We start from the raw sequence: 25,010 nt of genomic DNA on the forward strand, positions 1-25,010 counted from the left end.
GTGTGTGGGAAGTAGTAAGTAGTGATTAGCTAGTAATTAATTATTAACTAATAGTAAGGTGATATGCGTGTGTGTATTCTTCTGTAAGTGGTCAGTTTCTGTGTCTTTTTATTCAGCTAGATTTTTGTTACTTGGTTTCTTTTCTGTATTTTTGTTTTGTGTGTGCGTGTGATTGCAGCTGTGTGTCTGACCCTGATTCTAAACTGAACTTGAGCAGTATGTCACGCAACACAGAGTCATTGATTTCCTACTCACACACACACACGCACACACCTCTGATTTACCGTGCCTGACAGTGATCTTCCTGTGTGTTAACACGGTAACAGAAACCGGTTGGTGTGAGACCGAAAGACATCCTCTGTCACTGAACAGCAACACACAAACACACAGCAAGGTTCACATGCCTGCTATGCTTTACAGAGGACCACACACTGTCTTCCAAAAACCCCGCACCACACATTGGCTGGGCATAAGCTATCACACATGATCAACACCCATGGGCTTCAAAACACACACACACACACACACACACACCCACACGAACACACACACATGGCTGCACACTCTAAGCCTGAGCAGTTCTCTTCACCGGCCTTAATTGGATTCTAATGTATTCAGTTTGCTCCAATGAGCAAAGAGATGGCTATGGTTTTCTGACTGGAGAGAGAGAGCGAAAGAGAGATGGAAAGTCAGGGAATCAGTTGTAAATAGGGAGGTTTGTCAGTGGCCGTCATCGTCCTCCAGCCTCCAAGTGGAGGGTATCGTCTGAACAAGCTGTCGACAGAATTTCTACAAGAGCCATTTGACCTGAGAGAGAGGAGCACTCTGTACATCCTCCTGCGTTCTCTCACTGTCTTGTCACACTTGAATACAAAGCTAGAGGTTGTATGTACGGGATAAACCCCCTCTCTGATGCGCTTATGCACAAATATGTTTTTGACCCAGGATCAGTATCTAGGGAGTACAGCTTGCGTGCGCTCTCTCAGTCTCACCACTTTTCCTTGCACATCTCCGCACATTTGACATGCACTTTATGCTGTTGGCATATATGTGATTTTTCTGTTCAGCTATAGCACAAACAATCGTTATTTTAAAAATGCTTAAAGTTTTGGTTCCATAAAAATGTATTTAAGATAAACATGGCAAAGTACGTAATTACAGCTAAATTGTTTATCTCCACTGGTAAACCTTTTCAACACAATAGAACTGTCCATTCACAGCAGTGCACTATACAATGAAGGGCTTCTTAAAAATCCAGTGCAAAGATTTTAGGCATGGTATTTAAACTGTTACAATTTTCACTGAGTTAAACCGTCACATCCTGCTTGTACAACCCTTTTCTAACCTTAGCAGTACAAAGCACCTCACAACATGTTACTTTTTCACACACACACACATACACTTACACCATGCAATGTGCTGGCCTGCCTTTGAGAGGAGGGACACCAAGCCAGCGATTAGTGGACAATATGCTCTGCCACCTGAGCCAGAGCAGTCCCAACTTTTTGCTCTGGACAATTTGGATTTACAGTGAATCAGTGCTTTTTCCTTTAAGTATTCAAGAAGGCTTACTACATACTACATACCAATGTTTTGTTTATCTTGTAGGGAAATGTAGCAATTTTCAGGTTTGACTGTGCCTGGGTCTCTTGGTAGAGCCTCTACTTCTGTACAGTCCCATCTTCTGGCGGTTTCTTCCACATGTCAATGTGAAGAATACCTTGGGTGAAAGAGCATCTGTTGTTTTCCCACTTTTCATGGGAAGGTATGCGGTTTTTATCACACTTGGACCGTGTTTGGAAAGGTTTATGAGTACCGATCTAGAAAGATGGTTTTCAGTCTTTCTGGTTCAGGGCTCCATAGATTAGCAACACCTCTGCAATTATTCTCTTTTAGATCCAAAGGGGTTTTAACTTCTGCTGGTTGTTGCTTTTTGCTTTCCAAATACATAAAAAGAGTGTTGCCACCAGAGTTCCACTGGGTTGCCACCAGTGTATTTAGCAGCACATGCTGATGAGGGATGTGTGAATCATCAAGGCAGTATTTTCTTTAAAAGATGAGAAGATGCAGAGTGACTGCAGTGCAAAGGTCATCTGACTGATGGGAGGCCATGAGGGAGAGAAGCTGAGATGGTGTAGTGTTGACTACCATCACCTCAGGGATGCCACAACACAACAGCAGACTGACAGGCGTACGAGAGGGGAATTCACACTTGTTGTGTATCTACTTAAGTGGGCATCTGACTTCAGCTCAGTAGGAGTCAAGTAAGTAGAAAAAAGGTTGTTTTTTTCTTGTTTGTTTCTTTTTTTCTGGTTCCATATTTTACATACAACTCTGATATCATCTGCTGTTGGGATTATCATTGTGTGACTTCTCATACATGCTTAACTGCTAGCACCAGTAGAGGTCTGCATTCTTCTTCAAAATGTATGAATTTAAAAATTAAGTGCTCATAATAAAAATAAAATTCTGTAATATACGCTGAAGGACTTTCCCTTCGATTCACCATACAGAGTTTTAGTTGATACATTGTATGGCCTGTATGGCCAGTTTTCATGGCCATACAGTGGCCATGAAAACTGTCAACCAGCATTTAAACTGCCCTTAAAATAAGAACACTTTTGAAAAGCTCCTCTTGGGAACAGAGACAAAGTGCAAAGTCCGGCAAGCATGCTGTAAAAAGTGGAACTTCTGTAATTAAGGAATTTGGCTGCATCCGGCTCATCCTGACTGAAGAGAAAAAGTAGAACAGGTCAGTGTCTGTGGTCAGCCTGGCAGAGAATAAGCAGAGCAGCCACCAGTATGACACTGAGAATTGGATTTTGAGGGCATATTCTTCTTTATTTGTGACATAACATCTATTACAGGTTGTATTTGAGTGGTTGCTCTCCAAAACGACAATGCAATCTTTGTGATGAATGCCTTCCTTTTTGTGACATAATGAATATTTGCTGCCCCCAGGCTTCCTCTAATAGAGACAAGTGAAGTAATGTTAAAGAGGAAAAGAAAAAAAGTTTGCTACTGAATTGCCAATTCATTTATGTCTTGAGTAAAATGGTTGGAAGTCTGCATTTTTATTTGTTTGGCAGGTCATAGCTTTAAATGTTTAGATGGACCAACTTTTGATGTTTGTAGGGACAGAATTTTTACACACATTCTGAACGATGTTTTTGTCACTATAGATATAAGGTGAATATTCTACAAGTCTTTTTATTTAATGTCAAAAACAGACAGTGGGGCCTCACTGGTGTACAGACACTGTATTTCTACAAATATTACTTTTTATCGCACGCTTGCTGAGCTAATGCCTTGCTTCAGCTGCGGCCCCAAGAGGAATAGTTCAGTTAAAAAAAGATTCTTCAGTCACACAGAATGCTGCAGCTGGCTGAGGGGAAAAAAGTCATTGAGTGAAATTAGAATAATATTTTAGAATGCACTGATTTGGTTCCGCCTCATAACGTGGACCGATGGCCTAGACGTTATAGGAGCAGTCGGCTTGTGACCGGGAAGCCAGAAAAATGTGTTTGGCGAGGGTGGAGGGAGCAACGAAACGGGACAAGTGGAAAAAGAGTGTGCAGGCTCAGCCAGACTCACACGGTGGAGACACAGTGAGAAGAACAGAGAGGGGTGGCAAAAAAAATAATGTGGGATGCATCAATGTCAAGGGCTTCTTCACTGACAATCACATACAGGCTGGTGCTAATTAAAGACAGATTAAGAATGAATGTCCAGAAGGGTTATCTCCTGTGAATACATATGTATACTCTTCTTTATATGTGACGCTAGGGGGTGCTGTCGCTCCTTCTGAGCCTCTCGTCGAGGCCGTGGAGTTGGACAGACGGGCGGATGGAGGAGCCGGGGAGGCAGGCAGCGAGGCTCACGTATCTCCGTCTCCGGAAATCCTCCCATCCCTCCGCCGGCTGATTTGCAATTCAATAAGTCACAATGTCATCTCTTTAGCTTTTACACATTTAGCTGACAAAGGAAACCAGGCACGCTGCCTTATGGAATATGGTCTCGGACTCAAACAAGACCTTAATGTTCTCTCTTCTGACTTTCGCACATGCGATAGGAAGGGAGCGAGTTTCACAACTAGGTGTTTTTTTGGATCACGTTTTGCAGTTGTGACAAGCTGTCACAAAAGGAGGTTGTGCGTGCGTGTGTGTGTGCGGGCGAAGTTGGCGTCTATCGATTACAGAGAGAACAGGTGTAGCGGGTGTCTTTGTATGAATAATGCAGAGCGAGGCTTTAAGAGGATAAACAACACGTGGACGCGCACGCACGCGCTCGGCTGGCACCAACACACAGACAATGCAGAGAAATAGGCCTGCTCTTATGGGATATATTCTTATTTTAAACTTTTCTTTTAGCCTCTCCAGCTTCGTATCACGAACAATGCTTATCATGTTTCCTATACGGAGCCCTATGAACTACACTTTGGGCATTTTTAATAGGCTTTTTAAACCATCCCTCCATTTGTGCTATGGTGAATATATATTAAAAAAGTAAACCTTTTAAAGAATCTTAAATGATGAAATGATCGAAACTATCTAAATAAAGTCCTATACACTCCATTGGTTGCCTATCTGCCAATCAAATCTCCAAATCCCGCCTTCATCCCGCACACTTCTCAGCCCCGCTGCCTCCACCCGCACTCCTCCTCCTCCCCGTCCTCACCCCCATTTCTCTTCCTCCTCTTTCTCTGCCGGTTGGTAGAAGCGTCAGACCTCCTCTTCTGTCCTCTCCTCCCTCCATCCCGCGGACAAGTGTACACAGACTCTCAAGTTGAGCCCAGGCTCGCACACACACACACACACGCGCGCACAGATAACACGAGAGAGGAGGATATAGTCAGAGGATAGGCAGAGGGAGGAAGGAAAAGAAAGAGAGCGGTCGGAGCTGCTGCCGACCGCGCGGAATTTGGATTTTATGTAGCTAATGCACACGCCTCATGTGATAGAGTTTTATTGGCTTTTTATGTTTTAAAATCGCCCGTGAAGTGGACTTTTGAAATCGTTTGGGGAGTTCTTGAGACGCTCTGTTTAAACTTTGGAAGAAAGAAAACTGTGATAGAGACAGAAACACTCAGGTTTCCTCCGCTTCGACCGTCCCGTTTGGATAAATAAGGTAGAGGAGCGCACCGGTGGAAAAAGCTCAGTCGGGGGAAACGGATTCGTCCATCGGTTCTGGCTTGAAGGAGAGACACGGCTGAGTTTTTTTGGGGGGAAAAGGGCCAGTCTTCATCGGAATTGGGGGGGTTCTCCTTTATTACCGACCCCAGAAGGATTTATAGTTTACTCCAAACCTCATCTGCGCCGTGTCTTAGGTCAAGCGCAGAGGGAGCGCAGTTTGGTCAAAATGAGATTATTGATGGCACCGATACCATAGTAAACTGTCCGTGGAAAAAAAAAAAGGAAAGAGATCAAAAAAATTAAAAGATCCCATTTTGTGAACATTTTCGGAGTTTTTTTTTTTAACGGAGAGGAGGGATGGAGACGGTCGGGAGAAGAGGAGGCGCGCCGGTGGGATGCCGCCTCTGGAAGACGGTGTTTGTGCTTTTTCTGTGGAAAGGTAAGAGATACGAGTGAAGGCGAAAACCTTTTTGCCAGCTTGAGACACTGTTTGTCTGCTTCCCCTTAGTTTTATTTTCTTAAAGAAATGTTATGGCACAACTGGCAGCTTGTCCCCGAAATGCATCACTGGTTACTGAGATATCGTTTCAATTTGTGGCTTTGGAGAGTGGAGGTGATCTGTAAGCTGAACCCAACTCAAAACTTAGTTTACACACTTCTTCTGACCGCAAGAAAAATAACATCACTAAAAATGTCCCATTGGAGCAAGCTGCGTGGAGTGACATCGACGGAGAGATTTTCTGTGATATATGGTGATCAGGACGGCGGGTGACATTATAACGTTGCTCTGGTAATTGAAATGTTACACGTGTCGTTCTTTTTATCCAAACAATTGCCAAAAAATAAAAATCGGTGCCTCCTGTATCCGCGCATGTATGTGTGGAATAAGGAGTAACTGACTGAGCCGGAGCGTCAAATGACAGATGCGTTCTAACTGGTGCCATATGTGACACGCGAACCTCGGCTAGTCGGAGGCTGACTGGCTCGTGTGCCAGTTTGTACCATTCTCTGATGGCATACTTGTTTTTTATTTTTTATTTTATTTTATTTTAAATGTGAAATAAAAACGAATGTCTGGTTGCAACCAACCTCTTTTGCGCTCTTGGAATCTGGTTTAGACATGAGTGTGCCCTGTAATAGATAATATGAGGTCCTTTAAACTAAAGGGAGCTCAGCTGCCCCACGCTGCTCTTAACGTTTTCCCAGGTCTCGGTGAACTGAGAGGATACGACGGGTAATTGCTCCGCTTGTCTGTGTGAAGTACTTCAAATAAAATTATAATAAGACTATTTCTTGTCTCAAAGTAGCGCACGCTTAGAGAGAAAAGTGTGGGTTATCTCTGCACTATCCGGTCAAGATTGAAACTGACTTATTTAGACAATTCTTATGTGGATCTGACTTGTGGTACATACTTCTAAATTCCCACAGAACACAGTTTGACTGGTCTTAGAAGATTATTTATTCAGAGCGCGATATAGTTGCGCACAGGAGATTCATTGTCTTGCTCAAGAGCACTATTAAAATAGGGTGAGATATTTTGAATTCAGGTCGTGTAACACCACCGCACACTTACTCCAAGGATTAAAAAGAAGAAACACGAGCTAATCAAGTCTGACAGATATTTTGAGTTTGAAGGGCTCCGAGCGCTTTTTGCACGCCTCTGTTTTCCACACAAATGACAGCCCTTCGGCATTACTATCACATTTCCTTGAGTGTTTTCCGTGTCTCTGTGGTTGCATGCGCGTGTTTTAATCTTCTCCGATCACTCACGGCCCACTGAGCAGTTAACTGTAGCTGCGTTGTGCGCTCCGGAGCGCGGTGGTTGTAGTGCACGGCAAGCCGACAGGAGACGGCGAGCGGGGGCGACGCGCCGTAAAACAGCTGTGCCAGGCAAAACGGCCGAGTAACCAAACGCTGAAATCATCCAAACATTCCCTCTCCTCCTGTAACATTTTCCCCTCCTCGCTTCACTTCGTCAGATGGAATGCCAAATACCGAGTGTTTACTTCTGTACAGCAGGGACTGTCTGTACCTTTTCGTCTGACAGTGCACATTACCCTTTGACTGCTGTTTAGTAGCTCCCTTGGTGGCTAGGATGGCCAATAGTATCGCTCTTTTCTGGTTGTATCTCAGTCTCTCTCTTTCTGTCTAACTCACTCGTACATATGTAGAGAGAAAGGTCTATTCCAACTGGTCTGTGGTTAAATAGTTTTATTGGGCACCGGGGAACTCTGACTCTAATTGTGTAATAGCCACCTAAGGCGGTTTAAAAAGCAAACACCAACCTTAGTCCATCTCTCCTGGTGTCCACTGATTTGGCACATAGTGCAAATGCTTCCTCAGTGCAACCGATTCGCTCTACATTTGTTGGCATATCAATTGTGCCTGCCTGTTTGCATTTACAATGTGTGTGTGTGTGTGTTCACCATTAGTCACAGAGGCCCTTCCTTGCCTAGATGCGTGTGCATGCTGCTGCTTTAGCAGTCACCTATAATACTACAAAATTGTCCATATTTGACTCCAGCCACAGCTCAGTTGTTGAATGGTTTCTCTTTTTTGTTATAAGCCTTACATGTCACCATTTGACTTGTATCTCCTACTTGGCCCTGTTTTTGTCGCTCCGGTGAAGCTAAGTGGCATTTCTACACTGGTGTCACTCAGTTTCATTGTAATTACATCATTCCGTTATTTCACCATCCAGGTAGTCTCCAGGATTTCATTATGGGCTTGTTCAAAAGCAGAGCATCAGAGAGGTGCCTGCTCAGAGGCACTTAGTCTGGCCTCGAAGGTTCAGAAGCTGAACAGTCACGAAGGGACTGGACTGTAATTTCAGTAGGAGATCTGTGGTGGGTGGCTGGGAATTCCCTATGCACAGTCATACAATCAAATGCGTGATTTTATGTCTGAATGAACTGCTTAATTTGTAATTTATTCAATTTAGCTGCATGCGTTGTTGATGTTTGTCTGCAGTTTGACTAAATTACTCACAATTTTGAATAAATTCACCAGCATTTGGTGGCACACTGCCAGTTGAACTGAGGAAAAAAATCCACTGTCATAATCAGTAACATCAATTAGTAATGCTTAGTAAATCAATGGGGTGTTGTTCCTTTTTCTTCACTCTTATTTTAGCCTTGTATCAGGGGACCAAGAGTAACTCTTGTAATGTTTATGTGTTGCTGATGGATATTTCTGGGTGGAAAATAAATTGCAGTACACAAATGACAAGATTTACATAATTTGTCCACAAGAGAGCACTGACAAGTTCATTTGTCAGCTGTAAAATGTTCTCTTCTGTACATTTCTTAAAGAAAATGAAAAGGGATCTAATGTGAATTTGTCAAATTAATATAGGCCAGTATACAGTATATATTATATACAGTATTGAATCTTTTCTAATACAGTATATATTATATGTAGTCTCAAATATCAATATCTCTATGGTCCCAGAGCTACATTCCAAAACCATGCCCAAGGAAAATACATGGCTAATTGGCTGCCTGGGGTCATTTAAAATGTGTACATCAGGAAATCTCATCATTTTCGGGAAGCAGTTTCAAAGACATTCAAAATCAAAGCATGTGCTCTCAGGTTTAGGTCATTTTTAAGGGATTACCTCAGTGTTCCGTTCCTCGTTTTGGTGCTGCCACTTTTGTTGAGGTTGCCCTTTTTAAAATGCTTTCTGTGTTAAATGTGGGTGTTTCAGTTTGTGTCAACTTAACGGATGACAGCGGCCTATTCCTTTATTTTCAGCTGCAGTTGGTGGAATAGCCACATAGCAGAAATTTGTACTTTATATGTCAAAGCCTGGAAAAGAGAAACCTGCACTGTTTAGAGTGTTTCTGTGAGTGTATGTTGGCCTGTGTAAATTGTGTTTTTTTGCACGACACTTTTAACCTGTAGCAGAATGTCAGCACTATGCACCATTACTCATGCCGTACAGAGCATTAATAATTACTGACATAAAATCACTAGCACACACGCACACACACACACACACACACACACACTGGAAGTCTCTCACCCTGTCCTTTATGCTCCCTCGCTCTGCTTTCTTTGAGGATCATTGTTGGTTTCATTCACTGACTGACTGACTCACTCAGACACACACAAACTGGGATCACTCATGCTCATTCACGCATACACTCACAGACCCACATTTACAGCACGGCCAAACACACCGGCACACAGAGGCTCATTCTCTGAAAAGTAAGTAACGGATTGTAAATTGCACATATCACAGATGGAAATTGTGGACTTTTCACATTTACCTTTTAATGCAAGATGGGATGGTGTGAGGTGCAAGGAAGAGTGAGATATGAGGCATCTATACAAAATGATACCCCTTCAGTGTGAGCCTTTCTCTTTCTGGCTCTGTGTCACAGACATATGCACACTCTCACATAGGCTTTTTGTCATAGTGACAGTGAGAGGACAGAGCAGAGGGGAAGACACGGTAGGTATTGGTCATGGAGACACCAAAATACAAAAGTGGGTATACTAGAAGAAGTGGCCATGACGCACTCTTCCCTCTCTGCCTTTATCTTTCAGCAGTCAGGAAATTTCACTTTTGCAATAATTGATATTTTTTTTGTGCCTTGTATCTTCTGGATATTGTGGTGTAAATGCTAGGTTTCTTTTTTGGAAAGAAAAAATACACATTTAACACAAGTTCTTTCCGGATGACTGACAAGCATAAGATGAGTCAAATATTGTTGAAATGATCCTGATCATTAAAAATCACTAAACTGTTTATTTTTTGTACAATATATCACAAATCTATATAGTTTTCACTGGCGGTGTACCACATTTTCTTGTTTCATCAATAGAAACATTTGCTGGGCTGAACTTTCCCTTTTAATTGCACCCAAAACTTTACAAATACGCAGGAAACTATGGTTTCCAAATTTTATTAGTTCAATATATTGATTTCACTTGAGTTGTCACTAGAGCCGTGTCACCACATTCTATCACCATTTTTTTAACAGCTTTCATCAGTTATGAATATCATTTCTATTTCAGCAAACGGACAATGTTTGTTATATATTGAAGAGGTTCATTTTGCCTACTTAAATACTTATATTTCACTGTTTCTTTTTAAAAGGCAAATAAAGTGAATTTTACTTTTTACCTTACAAATGGAAAACTCCATATAAACCAACACAGACGACGTCACACCAACATCACGTGACACCTCTGATGAAGGCTACAGAGACAGAGTAGCCGAAACTTGTAAGGTAAAAAGTAAAATTCACTTTATTTGCCTTTTAAAAAGAAACAGTGGAATATAAATGTTTGTTATAACATTGGAAATCTTTGTTGAGTTCTCATGATAAACACAGCAGATAATGTTAAGACTCAAGACACAAGCAAATGATCAGACAAAACTAATTTCAGTTGTCCAAATACTTGCGATACTTGCTGTAGCCTCATCGTGTTTTTTTTTTTTAGATGCTCCAGCATAGTACTTGAGCTGCTATCTTTTTAGTTTTAAGCAGGCAGAGCTCCATTTACTCTGGTCTCTGTAAATTTGCCCACTTTCCCACAGTTGGGTTTGGGTGTTATTTTCAGGATGCTTGGCATGGTTTTGAACAGCCTAATGCATCAATGCAATCCGCTCAAATTCATTATGTTGTTGTAGTTAATTAGCCTAAACCCAGGTTAATCTTTTGTGTGAATGATTCATGACAAACCTGTAGTTTAATGGAAAGTTAATGGAAAGACAGAGTATGAATTTATTAAATCAACAATGCAAAAAAAGTCAAAAATTTGTTCACAGAAGACCGACATGATGCAGAACAAAACTGACGTCATAGGGAAACCAACTGCCCTTGTCAGAGCTCAGAGGAGGGGGAAGCAACAGACACAGAGAGATTGAAGACATTGACAGAGAGGGAGAGAGATTTTATCTTGCCCTAAGAGTGTATTCATCCTCCCTGTCACTTCCTTCTCTATCAGTAAATCTCAACGAGAGGGATACTGTGGCTTCAGGGGTGGACATATTTCCACTGACACAGATGCACTCGCTCACACGAAAATGCATACAGGCATTAAAACACAAGGCATACACATGACAGATGCAACAGAAGGACCTTAATATTTCTGGCAAAGTGAACCTGCCTTGAATACTACTCAAATAATGAAGTAAAAAATAAGTTGCTATTTTCAACAGTAACTCAAAGCATGCATTCATTCCATTTTTTTTGTGCATGAGTCAGTTATTTCATACTTTGGCTTGCTGTTGTAAAGAGAAAAGGAAAGTTACTAACACTAATTAGGAGTCACTTGTGGAAATAATTGAATGATGTTTGACAATGAGGCTGGTGAAGGGCAGAGTTGTTTGAGAATCTTACCAAGTTGTAGACTTTCAGAAAGTGGATCTGTTATGACATGAATCAATGGATTCTTGTAGTTAAAATGAAGTGCTGGTTGTGTTTGAAACTAAGTAGGTTGTGTGATATGCCAAGGGTTATACCAGTTCGTGCATGTCCAATGTTCACACTTGGTGGCTGAGGAAAAAGACAGTCATCACATCCATCACAACCACCTCTTGGGTGTACCCCACAATAGCTTCTGAATTCATCCCTTACCAGATAGTTTCAACATCAGATCAGGTCGGTCTGTGTCCAACCATGGCTGTATCTTCATGCAGTGCCTGGCTTGGAGAAGACTTTTCACTCTTGCTTCAAGAATTGGAAAACCAATACATGAGACTTTTAGACAGTCCTTTTAAAGGGATACGTGATGAGAAATGAATATAGACACCCCCGGGTGGGCACAACTGAAAGATTGTTGCTTTAGAAATACACAAAGATCTGACAAAGACCCCTTAACTCGATGTCAAGTTGTTGTTTTTTTTTAAGTGGGGGTGTTGTTGAGATGCTGAAAATCACTTCGTTTGAGGACTTTAAGGTGACATTTTTTGGGCAAGTGTTTCAATATTCTATTCTGCTGCTTACACTTTTGCTATTAAGAGAATCTACGAGCAGTGGCTGGAAGTCAACTGATTCGTCTGAATACTTGCAAATAGTCCAACTTCCTCTGCACAAGCCTCTGTGATCCTGCGTTTCTGTGTATACTCTGTGACCATGAGACGGCATGAGTTTCAAAGGCCTGTCGAGAGGTTTAAGGGTCTTGCTAATGAGCAAGTCATTTTCCCTCAGATTAGCATGAATAGCCAGACTAATTTTGTGTGTGCTTGCGTGTGTGCATATGTGTTTGTGTGTCAGCCTAGAATTCATGTCTTGGGGTTTAAGGTTGAGCTAATCAGGAACACATTTCCCCCTGCATTAGCTTCACTTGGCTGATTAGCCGCGCACTCTGTGTGAAAGTGTGCGCATGTGTGTGAGAGTGAGACTGGCTGATCATTATCACCATGACACAATGACACAAAGGAAACTGACAACAGATTAACACTACCTTTAATTTTTCTCATAGAATTTTGATTGAATGTAATTTATTGCTGTGATATGCACACTGTGTGTTTGTCCTTTGAAATAATTTAACAGCCAAAGAAAGTACAATTGAGTAGCTGGATACGTCATCTTTTTCTTTTCTCTACTAAATCAAAGTTGTACTGAACAGAAGATACTGGATATACATACTGTATATTCCTTAACAAAACACATACTCGGTGTACTCACAGTTCAAATATTTTTGTATTTAAATAAATCTTTCCATTTTCATCTGATACATCTCAGAATTTTCCTTGTGCATAGGACGGGATGACATAACAATATATGTGATGTGATGCAGCGGATATTGTACATTATCTTCCATCAGAGATTATATCTCTGGGTGTTTTAAGCCATTGTTAACAGCACTGCAAGTCAGTGAGCTGGACTGTTTCTGATATTATGAGATTGTTATGTATTTGCATAAAGTACCTTGATTTTGGGGTATTTAATATGCTGGACTTGACAAGACTAGAATTATTTTATTACATCCATAAACTGTTCTCATTTGATTTTATTTTTACAAAAAATAATTATAATGCTGAATTATACATTTGCTAAACTCAAATTCCAACCTCCCTAAGATTCCAGCTACATTTGGATAGAAGACTGCATACAGGTTGGATTCTCCTATGCTCATGAAAACCGAAACCTAAAACATATTTATAATGTATTCTGTCTAACTGTAATAGTCTGTAAAAGCTGCCCCTCATCCTGACAAGAACTAAACTATAGATTAAAAACAATAACTAAAACCATATTTAGAAAGACGGAGGCATTATGCCTTTCTTCCCTCAAATTCTTGTGAAGTCTTCACTGCGTACAGTATACTCCATGAGCCTGGCAGACATAGCTGTAAACTGCATTTTGGCTGACTGTTGGAGCTGTAAAACCCTGAGCTGATACTTCTAGTTTCACAACACATAGTATCAACACAACATTTTTGCCTATTTACCATCCAATCAGATAATCCATCATTCTTTCTTAGTCTTCTATAAGTTTTTCAGATTTCTTCTGCACCTCTGCATTGCTCTCTTCTATTAACCTCTCCAACTGATTTCCTGTTTGGTTTGAGGTAACATTTAGCCACTGGTCTGTTGCTTACCTTAGTCTTGTTCTACCTATTAGTTTGTTTAGGTTCTTTTATAAAACATTTGACAAGCTGTAACTGGGGATTAATGGGTCAGTACAGACACAGAAGAGGAAGAGACACATTCCTCTCTTCTTAGCACCTTTTTTCCGTCCCCCTCTTCTCCGTCTTTATAGTGTCATTTTTGCTCTTTTAATAATTCCCATGCAATCATCAATCTCTCTAACGCTTTCTCTTTTCGTCTTTTTCTGCGCCTTTCTATGATTTCTCTCTCCTTTGTCACATTTTTCTCTTTTACTTTCTCTTTTACATTTCTTACTATTCTCAACTTCTAATCTTCCTCACACCATCATTTTTATCTCTTCCTGTCTTGTTTTAGGGATTGTTTCCTTTTTTTTCTGAAATCTTTTCTGTCCTCTATCTTTTTCTCACAGTTTTCTACTTTTTTTTCCCTCTCTCACTGTCTCCTGTCCATTTGTTTCCCTATGTCACCCCCTTTTTCTCTTGTGCCCTTGCTCCCTCCCTCCCTCCCTCTCCAATTCTATCTCTCCCACTCTGAGCAGCTCTTAACCAGTCCTTTGAGAGTGTGTGAGCTGCTCGGCCTAAATGATTTTCTATTACCGCAGCCTGTTAACAGTGCTTCATTTGATCAAGCTAATGAAATTGAAAACTTTCATCAGAGCCAAATTGATTTCAAACCTGAAACGCACGCAGACCAAAAAAAAGAAAAGGAAAAAAAGCAAGATCACTGTGCTAGTGGAGCATGACATTCACTTTAGATGCTCACAGAAATCAATTAGACTGTCTGTCGTTTTACTTTTGTCCTTGGCAGATAGGAAGTGCCTTGAGACCATGCACAATATACTGCAAGCATGAGTGTGGGTGCATGTTTAACAGGGATTTAGTGTGTTTGTAGTTCAGTGCATAAAGGGGTCTAAATTAAGTTTGTTCTGATTCACATTATATTATGAGATAAACAGCTGAACTAGGGTAGTTACAGCAGTGCCTCATAGGACGCCAACTGTGAGAACCTTTCCTTGTTCAAGCACGGATCTAAAGGAGTTTAGTGCAGTGAGCTAAAGGCATTGGCACAAATTACCACTGTGGAGCCATTTTGGGCATCAGGCTTGGTTACAGACCAAGTTGGACCAAATCATGATAATCTGGGTTATTGATGATGTTTGGATTTTAGCTCTTCAGCTGGAGATAAACTCACACAATATGTGGTACTTAAGGATTCTATTTAAAAACTGTCTGTATCTTATAATGTGAGGCACTTTAGTTTTAAAGGTGTCTAAATATGGTGAGAAAATTGTAAAATAGTGCAGGTTACTATGAGTGAGAGCGAGTGTATGATCCACCTTATCAGTTTTCAATGAAGAGCCATAGCACTGCCTCCTAGAAATGATAAGATTGCTTTCCCAGATCTGTTAAGATGCAGGCAGCTTTGCTTTTTTCTGTTGTTTTTTTCTTTTCTTTTTTCTTTTTTTTTTTAACTGAAGAGCCGCATTTATGCATTGCCAGGATTGTCAGGAGGTTGTTGAGGTGGCTGGTGGGTTTACAAAGCACTCCCCTCTACAGTTATTTTAGCCAATATAAGTGCTTTTGTTAGCAAGTCAGGGAAAGGTCATATCTCAAATCATAACAGGTGGTGTCTCCAAATGTCTTCTGCATTAACACCTAACCTTAATTTAGGTGCATTGGTTATATTAGTACTAGGTTTTTTTTTTTTATTGAAGTAAAAGTTAGCAATACAACAGTGTGAAAATATCAATTACAATTAAAAGTATTTAGCTTATATGAAAGTATGATCAGCAAAATGAACTTATTTGGATTACTCATTTTATTTACTGCCAGGTATCATTACAGTTTAAAAATTCATTGTATTTTAAATAGGGCTGCAATAGTGCTACTACTAAACCACAGCCTCCAGAATGAAAACACAGTTAAATCAACATAGTATTATGGCTGAATACCATAACTTACTATACCATAACATCTGATGAACTGGCATTTGACATTGTGTGCTTATTACTTTTGTGGAAAACATTGTTGAAGGGAGGTTCAGGCAAGAAAGAGAAGGAAGGGAACCAAGTATGTGTTCATCTTGACCTCCACTAGTCTGTTTACTCTGTTGTTCAATGAGCTCCTTTCTGATTTTCAAGACTGACAATCACTGTATGTTGGTTTGTTTGTTAAGGGACTGTGTGTTAAAGGATTGAACTGCGCAATGAAGGGTGGCACAATAGTAGTGGATGAGCCAGTAAAAACCAGTTTAGTTTGACTTAATGTTTGCTCGTAACATTTTCATGTAGTTTGGAGATACACTGCTTTGACTACTTAATCTGTAAATAATCACAGTAAGCAAATAGAGAATAAGTCTTTTATTTATCCAGTTTCCAAGTTAAATCAATGTTGAATTAATGATTAAAAGTCTTAAACACTCTGATGACTGACTTCACTCTCTGATCCAACATGGCTCCCAGTGGTTAGTTGTCCTTATCAAATGATTTAGTCTGGGAATCAATCAAACACAATCAAAATCTGCCTAATCAAGCACAATCAAAGTTGTATTCTTTTTCAAATGGTGTACAGAACCTGTGATAAATAAGTAGACATAATGCTGTTAATATAATTGCACCCCTCAGGTCATCATCAGTGCTAAACAGAGCATGAAAAAACACTTTTAGTTTGAATGAATACATAAGAATATAGAGGGCAGAGGGGATTTTTGAGATCTAGAGCCCTAGACTAAACCAGACTAAAGAGTTTGGAGAAGGGACAGGTGTGAAGGAAGGGACAAACAGACAAAAATCCAACCAAACATGGCATTAAACAAAGAAGTAAAGTCTATATAAGCATTTGCTTGTGTGTTTGTGTTTATAGCCTTCTTTCCCCAATCCTCTTTGGCTCAGACAAGCCCACTGTTGCCATGAGAGGCACACCAAGCTGTTCTTTGGATTGGATAATGAGCCTGTTCAATTATGTGTGTGTTTGTAGCATACAGCTGATTTAGTATATATGTGTGTATTTGTACAAGTGTGTGATTGCACATAGATATTTTTTTAAATATGTTTAAATAACCATGTTTGCATATAGAGGGGGTTTTAATTAGGCTCTTACTGGTCCTTGTATGTATAAATGGAGTTCTGGAGCCTGGACTCTGAATGTTTGGCTCAGGGCAGCAAACACTTGATGGCATTAGCTACAGTCCAAGAGAGAGTGAGTGAGAGAGAATGGAATTGTTCAAGAGGAGAGAGAAGCAGAGGGAGACATTAAAAGACCAGAGGAGGCCACGATCTGGGCACGGTGGAAAAAAATGGAATGAAGGGATGGAGAGAGTGAGAGAGAGATGAAAAGAGGATGAAAAAGTTGCAGTGTGAAATGAGACTTGCGTTGGCTGAGGTAAGATTGGAGTGAGATGAGAGGGAAAGTGTAACAGAAAAAAGTGAAGGAGGAAAGAGGACATAGTGTACAATATACTGGCTTTGAGAAGAGAAATACGGGAAGCGGAAGATAAAAAAGACAGATTGGGCAAACAAAGAGGAGGACAAGTATTTAGTGAAGGAAAAAACTGGGGCGTGAGTGTTAGGGGCGAGATTTAACATTTCGGTCTGTGTTGCGTTTAGCCTGTAGGGCAGCATTACAGCTGAGATTTCCACTATTTACAAAGCTCCCAATGGCTTCAGGACACCATCTACATAATGTTTTACATACTCAACTCGGCTGCGCTCTGCCTGTCGAAGGGAGACGATGTAAGGATTTTGGGCATCAGTCCCTGAGGCCTACTAAGAGGCCAGGGAGAGGGAGGCAGAGACACTGTAGTGGCAAGACTTAACACAGAGTAATAGAACTGAAAGACTGAATAAAAGAGTCACCTATGGACTTTGTTTTATTTTATTTTTTAAACTGTAGTCATTGAATCTTATCACGGATCTGTTCTTTTTTAGGACATCCATTTGCCTTCTAGAGAAACTGAACCTTCTATTGCTGTGATTATTTTTGTTGAAGTAAAAGATTAAAAGTGCTATTACATTACCGCTGATTGACAGAACAGACTACTACGTTGTTGGAAATGCAAAAACTGCCAGTAATTTATCTGAAAAAAATCTGTCGAGAACAATGACATCTCAGTGAAGTTTGGCATCAGGCTGTGCTTAAGAAATGAACAACTAAAGCTGCATCTGTTGTAGATCAGAGTGACAGCCTGCTGATTACAGACAGTGATTCACTAAAAGAGACTATACTCAGTGATTGGCACTCTGCCTCACAGAAAGTTCTGTTAGGGCTTTGTGGAAAGAATCTTGAATTTGACCTTTTCCTATTACCAATTATTTCTGCCTCGGCAACACCTTACGTTTGGTTTCCTAATGATGTAAAATTCCCTGGATTTCTTTCTGATATATATATATATAGATATATAGATATATATATGTGTGTGTGTGTGTGTGTGTGTGTGTGTGTGTGTGTGTGTGTGTGTGTATTATGTGTAACATAACAAACAGGTGAGTTATGTTTAGGGCCAGGTAAATTAATTATAACAGATTCACATTCCCATTTTAGTACCGTACCCAATTGTTGGGAGAAAAAAATACTTATGAATGAAAATCCCACACTGCTCACTCTTTGATGCAGGTTAGTGATACTGTGCAGAATATTTGAGTTGTTTAATTAGTTGAACATCAGCTTATTTGTGATGTTTTTAGTAATAAGGCATCTCCAACCCTGGACTGAAAAATGACTTACCCACAGTTTGTTCTACTGATTAAATCTGACTTCCTCATTCAGAAAAGAAGTAGTCATTTATAAGACTGAATATCTTGACTGACTTCAGCTTTGTTTTTGTGGTTAGGAGTTCCTTAGATACATGTGTTCAATACATTGATGGCCTTCTCCAACTAACAGGGCCTTGTAGGTATGTGTTGCCATTGTTTACTCTTTTAAATACATGGGCCACCCTATTTGAATCTGACATCCCTCTACACGATGTGTGTAGTGTTTCCTTGAGCAAATTTCTAGTGTGTAAAGGAACTGTCTTCAATACATTGACTGGCTCTTCTGTCCCTTGAGTACTGTGAGTACGGTGCAAGTATGTGTGTGTGTCGGGAAGGAGGTTATGTGCTTGAGTGTGTAATGTGTTTGCTCACCAAATCGGTGTGTGTATGTGTCTCTTCTTTAAACCAATAGTAATGTGTGCTTAGTGGGAGCCTTTTCAGGACTTTCAGACTCCACTATTTGTTAAAGAGAGAGGAAGCGATTAGCTGCCCGTTAACAAACCTCTTAACGAACCCCACTAATGAACCCTGAGGGCAGCTCTGGGACAGCCTCAGCATGCCACCATAATTAGACTGGCAAATAAGTGCTCGTTATGCAAACGAGTTAGAGTTAATCTGCATATCTTTACCTGAGACACCCGCGTTACACTGACAAATGTTTACCCAAAGGCAGTGAGGAGGAGAAGAGGAGGGAGAGAAGAGGGGAAGGGGAAAGGGCACAAAGGAGACGAAGGGGTAACAAAAAAACTGTGCTGTAACAAAAAGTTCAACAAGTTTCGTGTGCAGAAGTGTAGCATGTCATGGGAGCAGCCATTTAGAGAACAGATGATGGCAGGTAAAGAGAAGGAATGAAATTGGGAAGAGGACAGAAGTTTGGAGAAGAAGGAAAAATGCCAATGCTTTGTACTTGTAATATAATTTCAGACAATACATAACGTATGTCAAGGTCAGTTTCTGCGAATGCAGACAGAAGCAACCTTGGTGACAAATAGTTTGAGATATGTTCGGGAGCATATATTGCAGTTCTGTCATTAAAAAGCTTCAAATGCTATCATGTCCTGTAGTGGAGTGACCTGTGCCAGGATGTGAAGCATGCAAGACTTGTTTTGATTGGTTCTTGGCTGAAGTGTGCATTGTCCTGGCAGTGGTCCCTGGGGTTGATGGGTTTGACCTCTGTGTGGCAGCGGGGTGCCTGATGGATCACTTGCCATAGCCAACACACACCCTGTAATCTGCTGTGGATGTAGACACTGCATATAATGTTCTGAGAGCGTTGCCATCTGCTTTGGAAGTTTTGAACGTTCGAGTCAGCTGTCTGTTTTTGTCGTCGGAATGTGTTTTAACTGTAATCATTCAATCCTTTCCAGTAGGGCAAAGAAAAAGCCACCATGGTGTGCATGATAGCATGAGTTGCTGAATGTGTGTGTATGTGTATGTCTGGCTCATTAGTGCAGTGGTTCAGAGGTGATTAGTTATGGCCATGTTGCCCTGCCTGCTGAGTTGTGGCACAGTCAGTAGCCATCTTTATTCCACAGTCTCTCTCTCACACACACAGAGCTACAGGAGTTGTAGAAGTTATTACATGTCCCCCTGTGCTTTGTACACACATGAACATGCACACACACCTTTATACCTTATCTTAAACCCCTTACGTCTAAACACAAACACACTGCTGATGATTACACCTCCTATTGCACACACTAGCTCCATCTCTCCTATCAGACCCTACAAACACACACTCTGGCTCTCCCTCCCTCTCCTCTACCCCTGACTTTGTCCCTGTGACCTTGGGCGAGTGTTGCCAGTGGCTGCTGCTGAGATTTCTGCGTAGGGGGTTGGAGGGCGGATGGAGAAAGGCTTGGCCAGGGATCACACAACTTCCTTCCCTCTATCCATCCGTTCATCCGGCTGATGAATGGAGGAAAAGTTTTTACCCCTCTGTTGACAGATGGCTGTGGAGTTTTTGGGGACTCATGAGGAGTTCATTTATAATGAAGCTCCACTTTGGAATCCAGCCCCTTCAACAAGACCATTTATTTTGAAATTGTGCATAAATGCAGTTTTCAAATGGTGACTGTGATTGATCACACACAAAGCAATAGTCGGATTTCCAGTTTTCACCACGTGCTGTGTTTAAGCCCTGTCTGCAGGAAGAATGGAAAAGTTCTCTCACGTCTTAGCTGTTTGATGTCACAAGCATTAGCCTGGTAACTAGAGAACTAATCATTACTGTATACAAATCTGTGAAGTGGAGAGTGATGAGAAAGAAATTGGAATGAGAAAAGGCAAACAGTTCCACACAAGCATAATGAAAACAGAGACAGCACATGCATAACCATTCTGAATGTTGTTTGAATAGGTTATTTCACCAATTCATTTGTGTATCACATCAATTACAGGATTTAACAGATCACCCTATTATGTTGGTTTGGCCTTTTTATAGTTTATGTACACATTGTCTAATTAAACTGACTGTAGACACTACGCAACAATAGACAGATTATGGAATAAAAGGATAATGAAGAAATACAGAAACCCAAAATATGGATGTACTTCCATATAAAGAACAAGTCACTGAATGGTTTGAGAATGGAAATAATATGTCTTACTGTTACCTGACATAGCCAGACTCAATTGTTATCACAAGATCCCATTGGGATTTCATTATGGAGCGTGTTTTAACCAATACATCAACCTGGAAAATCCTACAACCAGTCAGCGCAATGAATTAGGTGACATTAAGCCATAAAGGGGTTCTTGACAAATGCCTTAATTGCTGTTGATTGTTGATTGTTAATCCTTAAAAGTTACCTTTTACAGCAGATGCAACAGTCAAGTGAAAACAGCTTGCTTCACCAATGGCAGGCATTTTTTTTATAAAAATATTCAGCCCAATAGCACTCAGATGACCAGTATGGTTATGTCGCTGTTACTCTTTTGTCTATCACCTCATAAAGCCCCCCTATACGATTTGTTTGGCCAGCAGATTGATTGGCAGATCTTTGCTGGAGCATAATGTGCTCCCAATGTTGAAACTCCAGACCAGCTTTCCACCATGAACAAATTTGTATTTGCCATGATCTTTTTTGTCACTCTCAACCTAAGTAACTACCTGTTACTATTGAAATACAAAGCTTAAAATGCAAGGAGCTGCATCGGTATTGAGTCAGTGTGAGTAATTTGGAATTTTAAGGTTCATGTTTCACTGGATCGTTGCATTCTTCCGTGTGACCACTCATTTGTAAACAGGAGAATTTTGGCATTTCAGTTAAGTGAAATGTGTCTGTGAAGGTTCTCAGTCATTCATCAATATTTTTTCTAGATACTCAGTGAAATGTGCCATTACTTAATGTTGCATTGCAAAACTGAGGCAAATTAAGCTAACAAAGGCAGGAAGATTATTCCTGTTTATATAAAGCCACTACTGAGAACCAAATATATCTGAAATTCTTTTAGATGCATATCATGCAGTATATGGAAAGACAATTCATGTTTTTCAGCGGTTTGTGAATCATCTGTATAGATTAACTATTAGGAAAACATTCAACCACCGTCACATCTTGCTAACATTTGTGCATGGATTTAATATCCGTGCTTCATTAATAAAGATTTATGTAAAGCTTTTGTTCTGTTTATGTAACGGAAGGCAGTAAAGCAGATTTTCTATAGCGTCAAGGCCACCAGTCTCAGAGTATTTGTTTAGTTTTGTTCAAAATTTAACGTGATGACAATTCAGTGATGCAAATAAGTGATGCTACACATACACCAACTGAAACTGATGTGCTGTCTGTGTGTCTGGCAGTATCAGTCGAAAGTCACAGCCTTATAGCTCACACAGCTGCTGGCTGCCATTTTGAGGAACAGCTGACATTTGCCTTCTCTCTCCATCAGATACATTACTGGGCATGAGCCTCTGACATTTCTGACTGTGTGTGTGTATGCGTGTGTGTGTGTGTGTGTGTGATGAGTTGCTTGGGCATGCCCCACTGACATTTTATTGGATGCTAATGGTATTCATCGCCGTGGCAGCTGGAGGGGAGGCGGGCATGACTGTCTGTGCGTAAATGGCGCCTGTCGCTCACCTATAGGCGTGTGCATGAGTGTGTTTGTAGGGGGAGGTTAACTTAACACATGGACAGAGCTGGATGGAGTCATCACTGTGTGTGTGTGTGTGAGGTTTGCTAGTGTTTTTACCTGGATAGTGTGTAATGTGCATGTGTGTGTTTGCGTGGGCAGTCAGTGGTCTTCTGTCCTTGTGTGGGTGTGTGTGTCTGGAGGGCAGGGAGATAAAGGTGCCTGCTTTTTTCTGATAAGGACTCCCACCTCCACCTCTCTATCACTACTGTTCTACCTTTCTCCTCTCCATCCTCTCTATCCGCAGCTGTAGCGACACAACTGTCTCTCTCCTTTTCTGTCTTTGTGTACCTTGCTCCACCATTCTTCCAGTCTGCATTCTTCTACTCTGCATTTTGGATATTGGTGTACTGGATGAAATAAATATACTGTTGCCCAAGGCCCATTTGAACACTGAACCAGACAAAATGTGTTATTATTAGCACAATGCTGATAAAACTAATCAGTGTCAGGCAAATCTCCCTGTATTTTATAGTATGCCAGAGGTTTAAATATGGTGACATGCCCACGTTGATGTAGTGGTAGCTGGTATGGTAGGCTAGCAAATAAAAGGATAGTGGACCCTGTGTGACAAAAAAAAGGGTCCAAGAACCTTTTGTAATTCTTCACATACAAAAGAAACTCACATGTAAATGTTATGTCTTGGTACGAACACACCAACACAAAATGGAAGAATGAAGGCCAACTGTGAGCTTGCCTTACGACATCTGTGTATGCACTAAAAAGTTAGATTTGAATACACTGCAAAGACTACAGCCAGCAGCCAGCTAGCCCATATGTTCTGTGTCTGTTTGAAAGGAAATAACTCATACCAGCTGGTGGCAGTAGCCTGTATTTGTTATTCAAAATTGGAAAAATTAAAAACTACTATTAGCTGGGAGGCTTGGAAGCTAAGAAGAGCAACATACCGTTAGAGCTGCCCTTCCGAGACATTTTGGTCTACAGTTTATTCATTGATATATAATACAATATTTATATATTGGAATGTTCAGATTACTGTATATAATGGTCCAACGCTGGTAAATGAGCTGACACCAGGAAACGGACGACCGTCGAGTGTGTTATGGTCTTTAGATTACTTAAACACTAGGCCACATGCTTGAATGTCTCCCTCACTGGTCAAAGCTTAGCTCTTACCTCATGGTCTGAGCTACGGACAGCCCCGCTGTCATACTTTTGTTCTGTGACACATTGAAGACCCAAGTGCATACTGCACTGCACTGCCAGAAGGGGGAGCCAAAAAGTTCTGTGCTCTTGCTTTAAAGGTTTTATACACCAATCAGCCACAACATTAACAAAACCACTGACAGGAGAAGTGAATAACATTGACCATCTTAAGACAATTCAACGTTCTGCTGGGAAAATTTTGACTTTGACCTGGCATTCATGTTGATGTTACTTAGACATGTACCACCCACCTAGACCAGACCAGAAACCCTCACCCCATAGCAATGACACTCCTTGATGGCAGCAGCCATCCCCAGCAGGATGCAGCCTGACACAGGCACACACACAAAAACAGTTTAGGAACAACTAAAAAAAACATGAAGAACAGCACAAGGTGTTGACCCATGAACCTCCCCTCAACCCATAGGACCCAAAGGCCCCCACTAACAACATTCTGTAGCCACAGACCACGGACACCCTCAGAAGGCCCATGTCCATTCTCTGATGAGTCAGAACTGTTTTGGAGGCACAAGGGAGACCTACACAACACTAGGAAGGTGGTCATAATGTTATGCCTGATTGGTGTATATATACAGAAGAAAATTATATACACCAGCTGGTTCTTGTTTCTGACACAAACTGCCATCTGTTTGATATTTATTCGATCAGCTTTATTGCAAACTATTAATTTCACTGTTCAAAATGAACTTCTTGGTGGACCTGGAATGGTCTCCTGGACAGAAACGTGCCAAGAAAGTAATAATTTATGTTATCCACATGTGCAAAGGGTGATTATTTGTAAACCACAGGTTTTAAATGCCTGAGCTATTAAAGTGTGAACTGTCTCAAAGCTTACCTGCCACGGTAAAATGCTTCACCATCTGGTTTTCTGTACTGTTAAAAGACAGAAAAGGGCTCTAATTACAATATTGTCACACTTTGCTGATCTCCATAGGGGGAATGTTTCTCTTCTCTCCCTCTTTCTGTCTCTCAGAGGTCAGGATCAGATGTAGTAACAGCTGATAAGGATTCAGTTAGAGAGCTCAGCCAAGCAGGCGGTTTGAACTGCAGCCCTCCACTTTTAAAAAGACCTCCCTGCTCGCTCTTCATCCAGTTAATGACTGTAAATCTGACATACATATAGAGAGACCCATAAAGGATTAACTTGTAAGTGGTGCACAGCAGGAAACCAGGCAGCCTGTGGTTCTCTGCTCTGATCTCAGTCCCTCTACAGTCTCCTCAGTCTTTCTCACTATAT

The 25,010-nt window shown here is 40.9% G+C and overlaps 1 protein-coding gene across 1 annotated transcript in view; it reads left to right on the forward strand.

The window, feature by feature from the left end:
• Window positions 1-5,489: 5,489 nt before the first annotated feature.
• Window positions 5,490-25,010, forward strand: part of LOC311493271 (transmembrane protein 132C) — a gene marked incomplete at its 5' end in the record, with an annotated part of 234,108 nt that continues 214,587 nt past the window's right edge. Inside the window, one exon of the mRNA XM_084551833.1 lies at window positions 5,490-5,571. Within this exon, the coding sequence (XP_084407959.1) occupies window positions 5,490-5,571 (82 nt within the window). The remainder of the gene's footprint in view (window positions 5,572-25,010) is intronic.

This window comes from Chelon labrosus (assembly GCF_963514085.1).
Source record: "Chelon labrosus genome assembly, chromosome: 9".
NCBI classification, from domain to species: domain Eukaryota; kingdom Metazoa; phylum Chordata; class Actinopteri; order Mugiliformes; family Mugilidae; genus Chelon; species Chelon labrosus.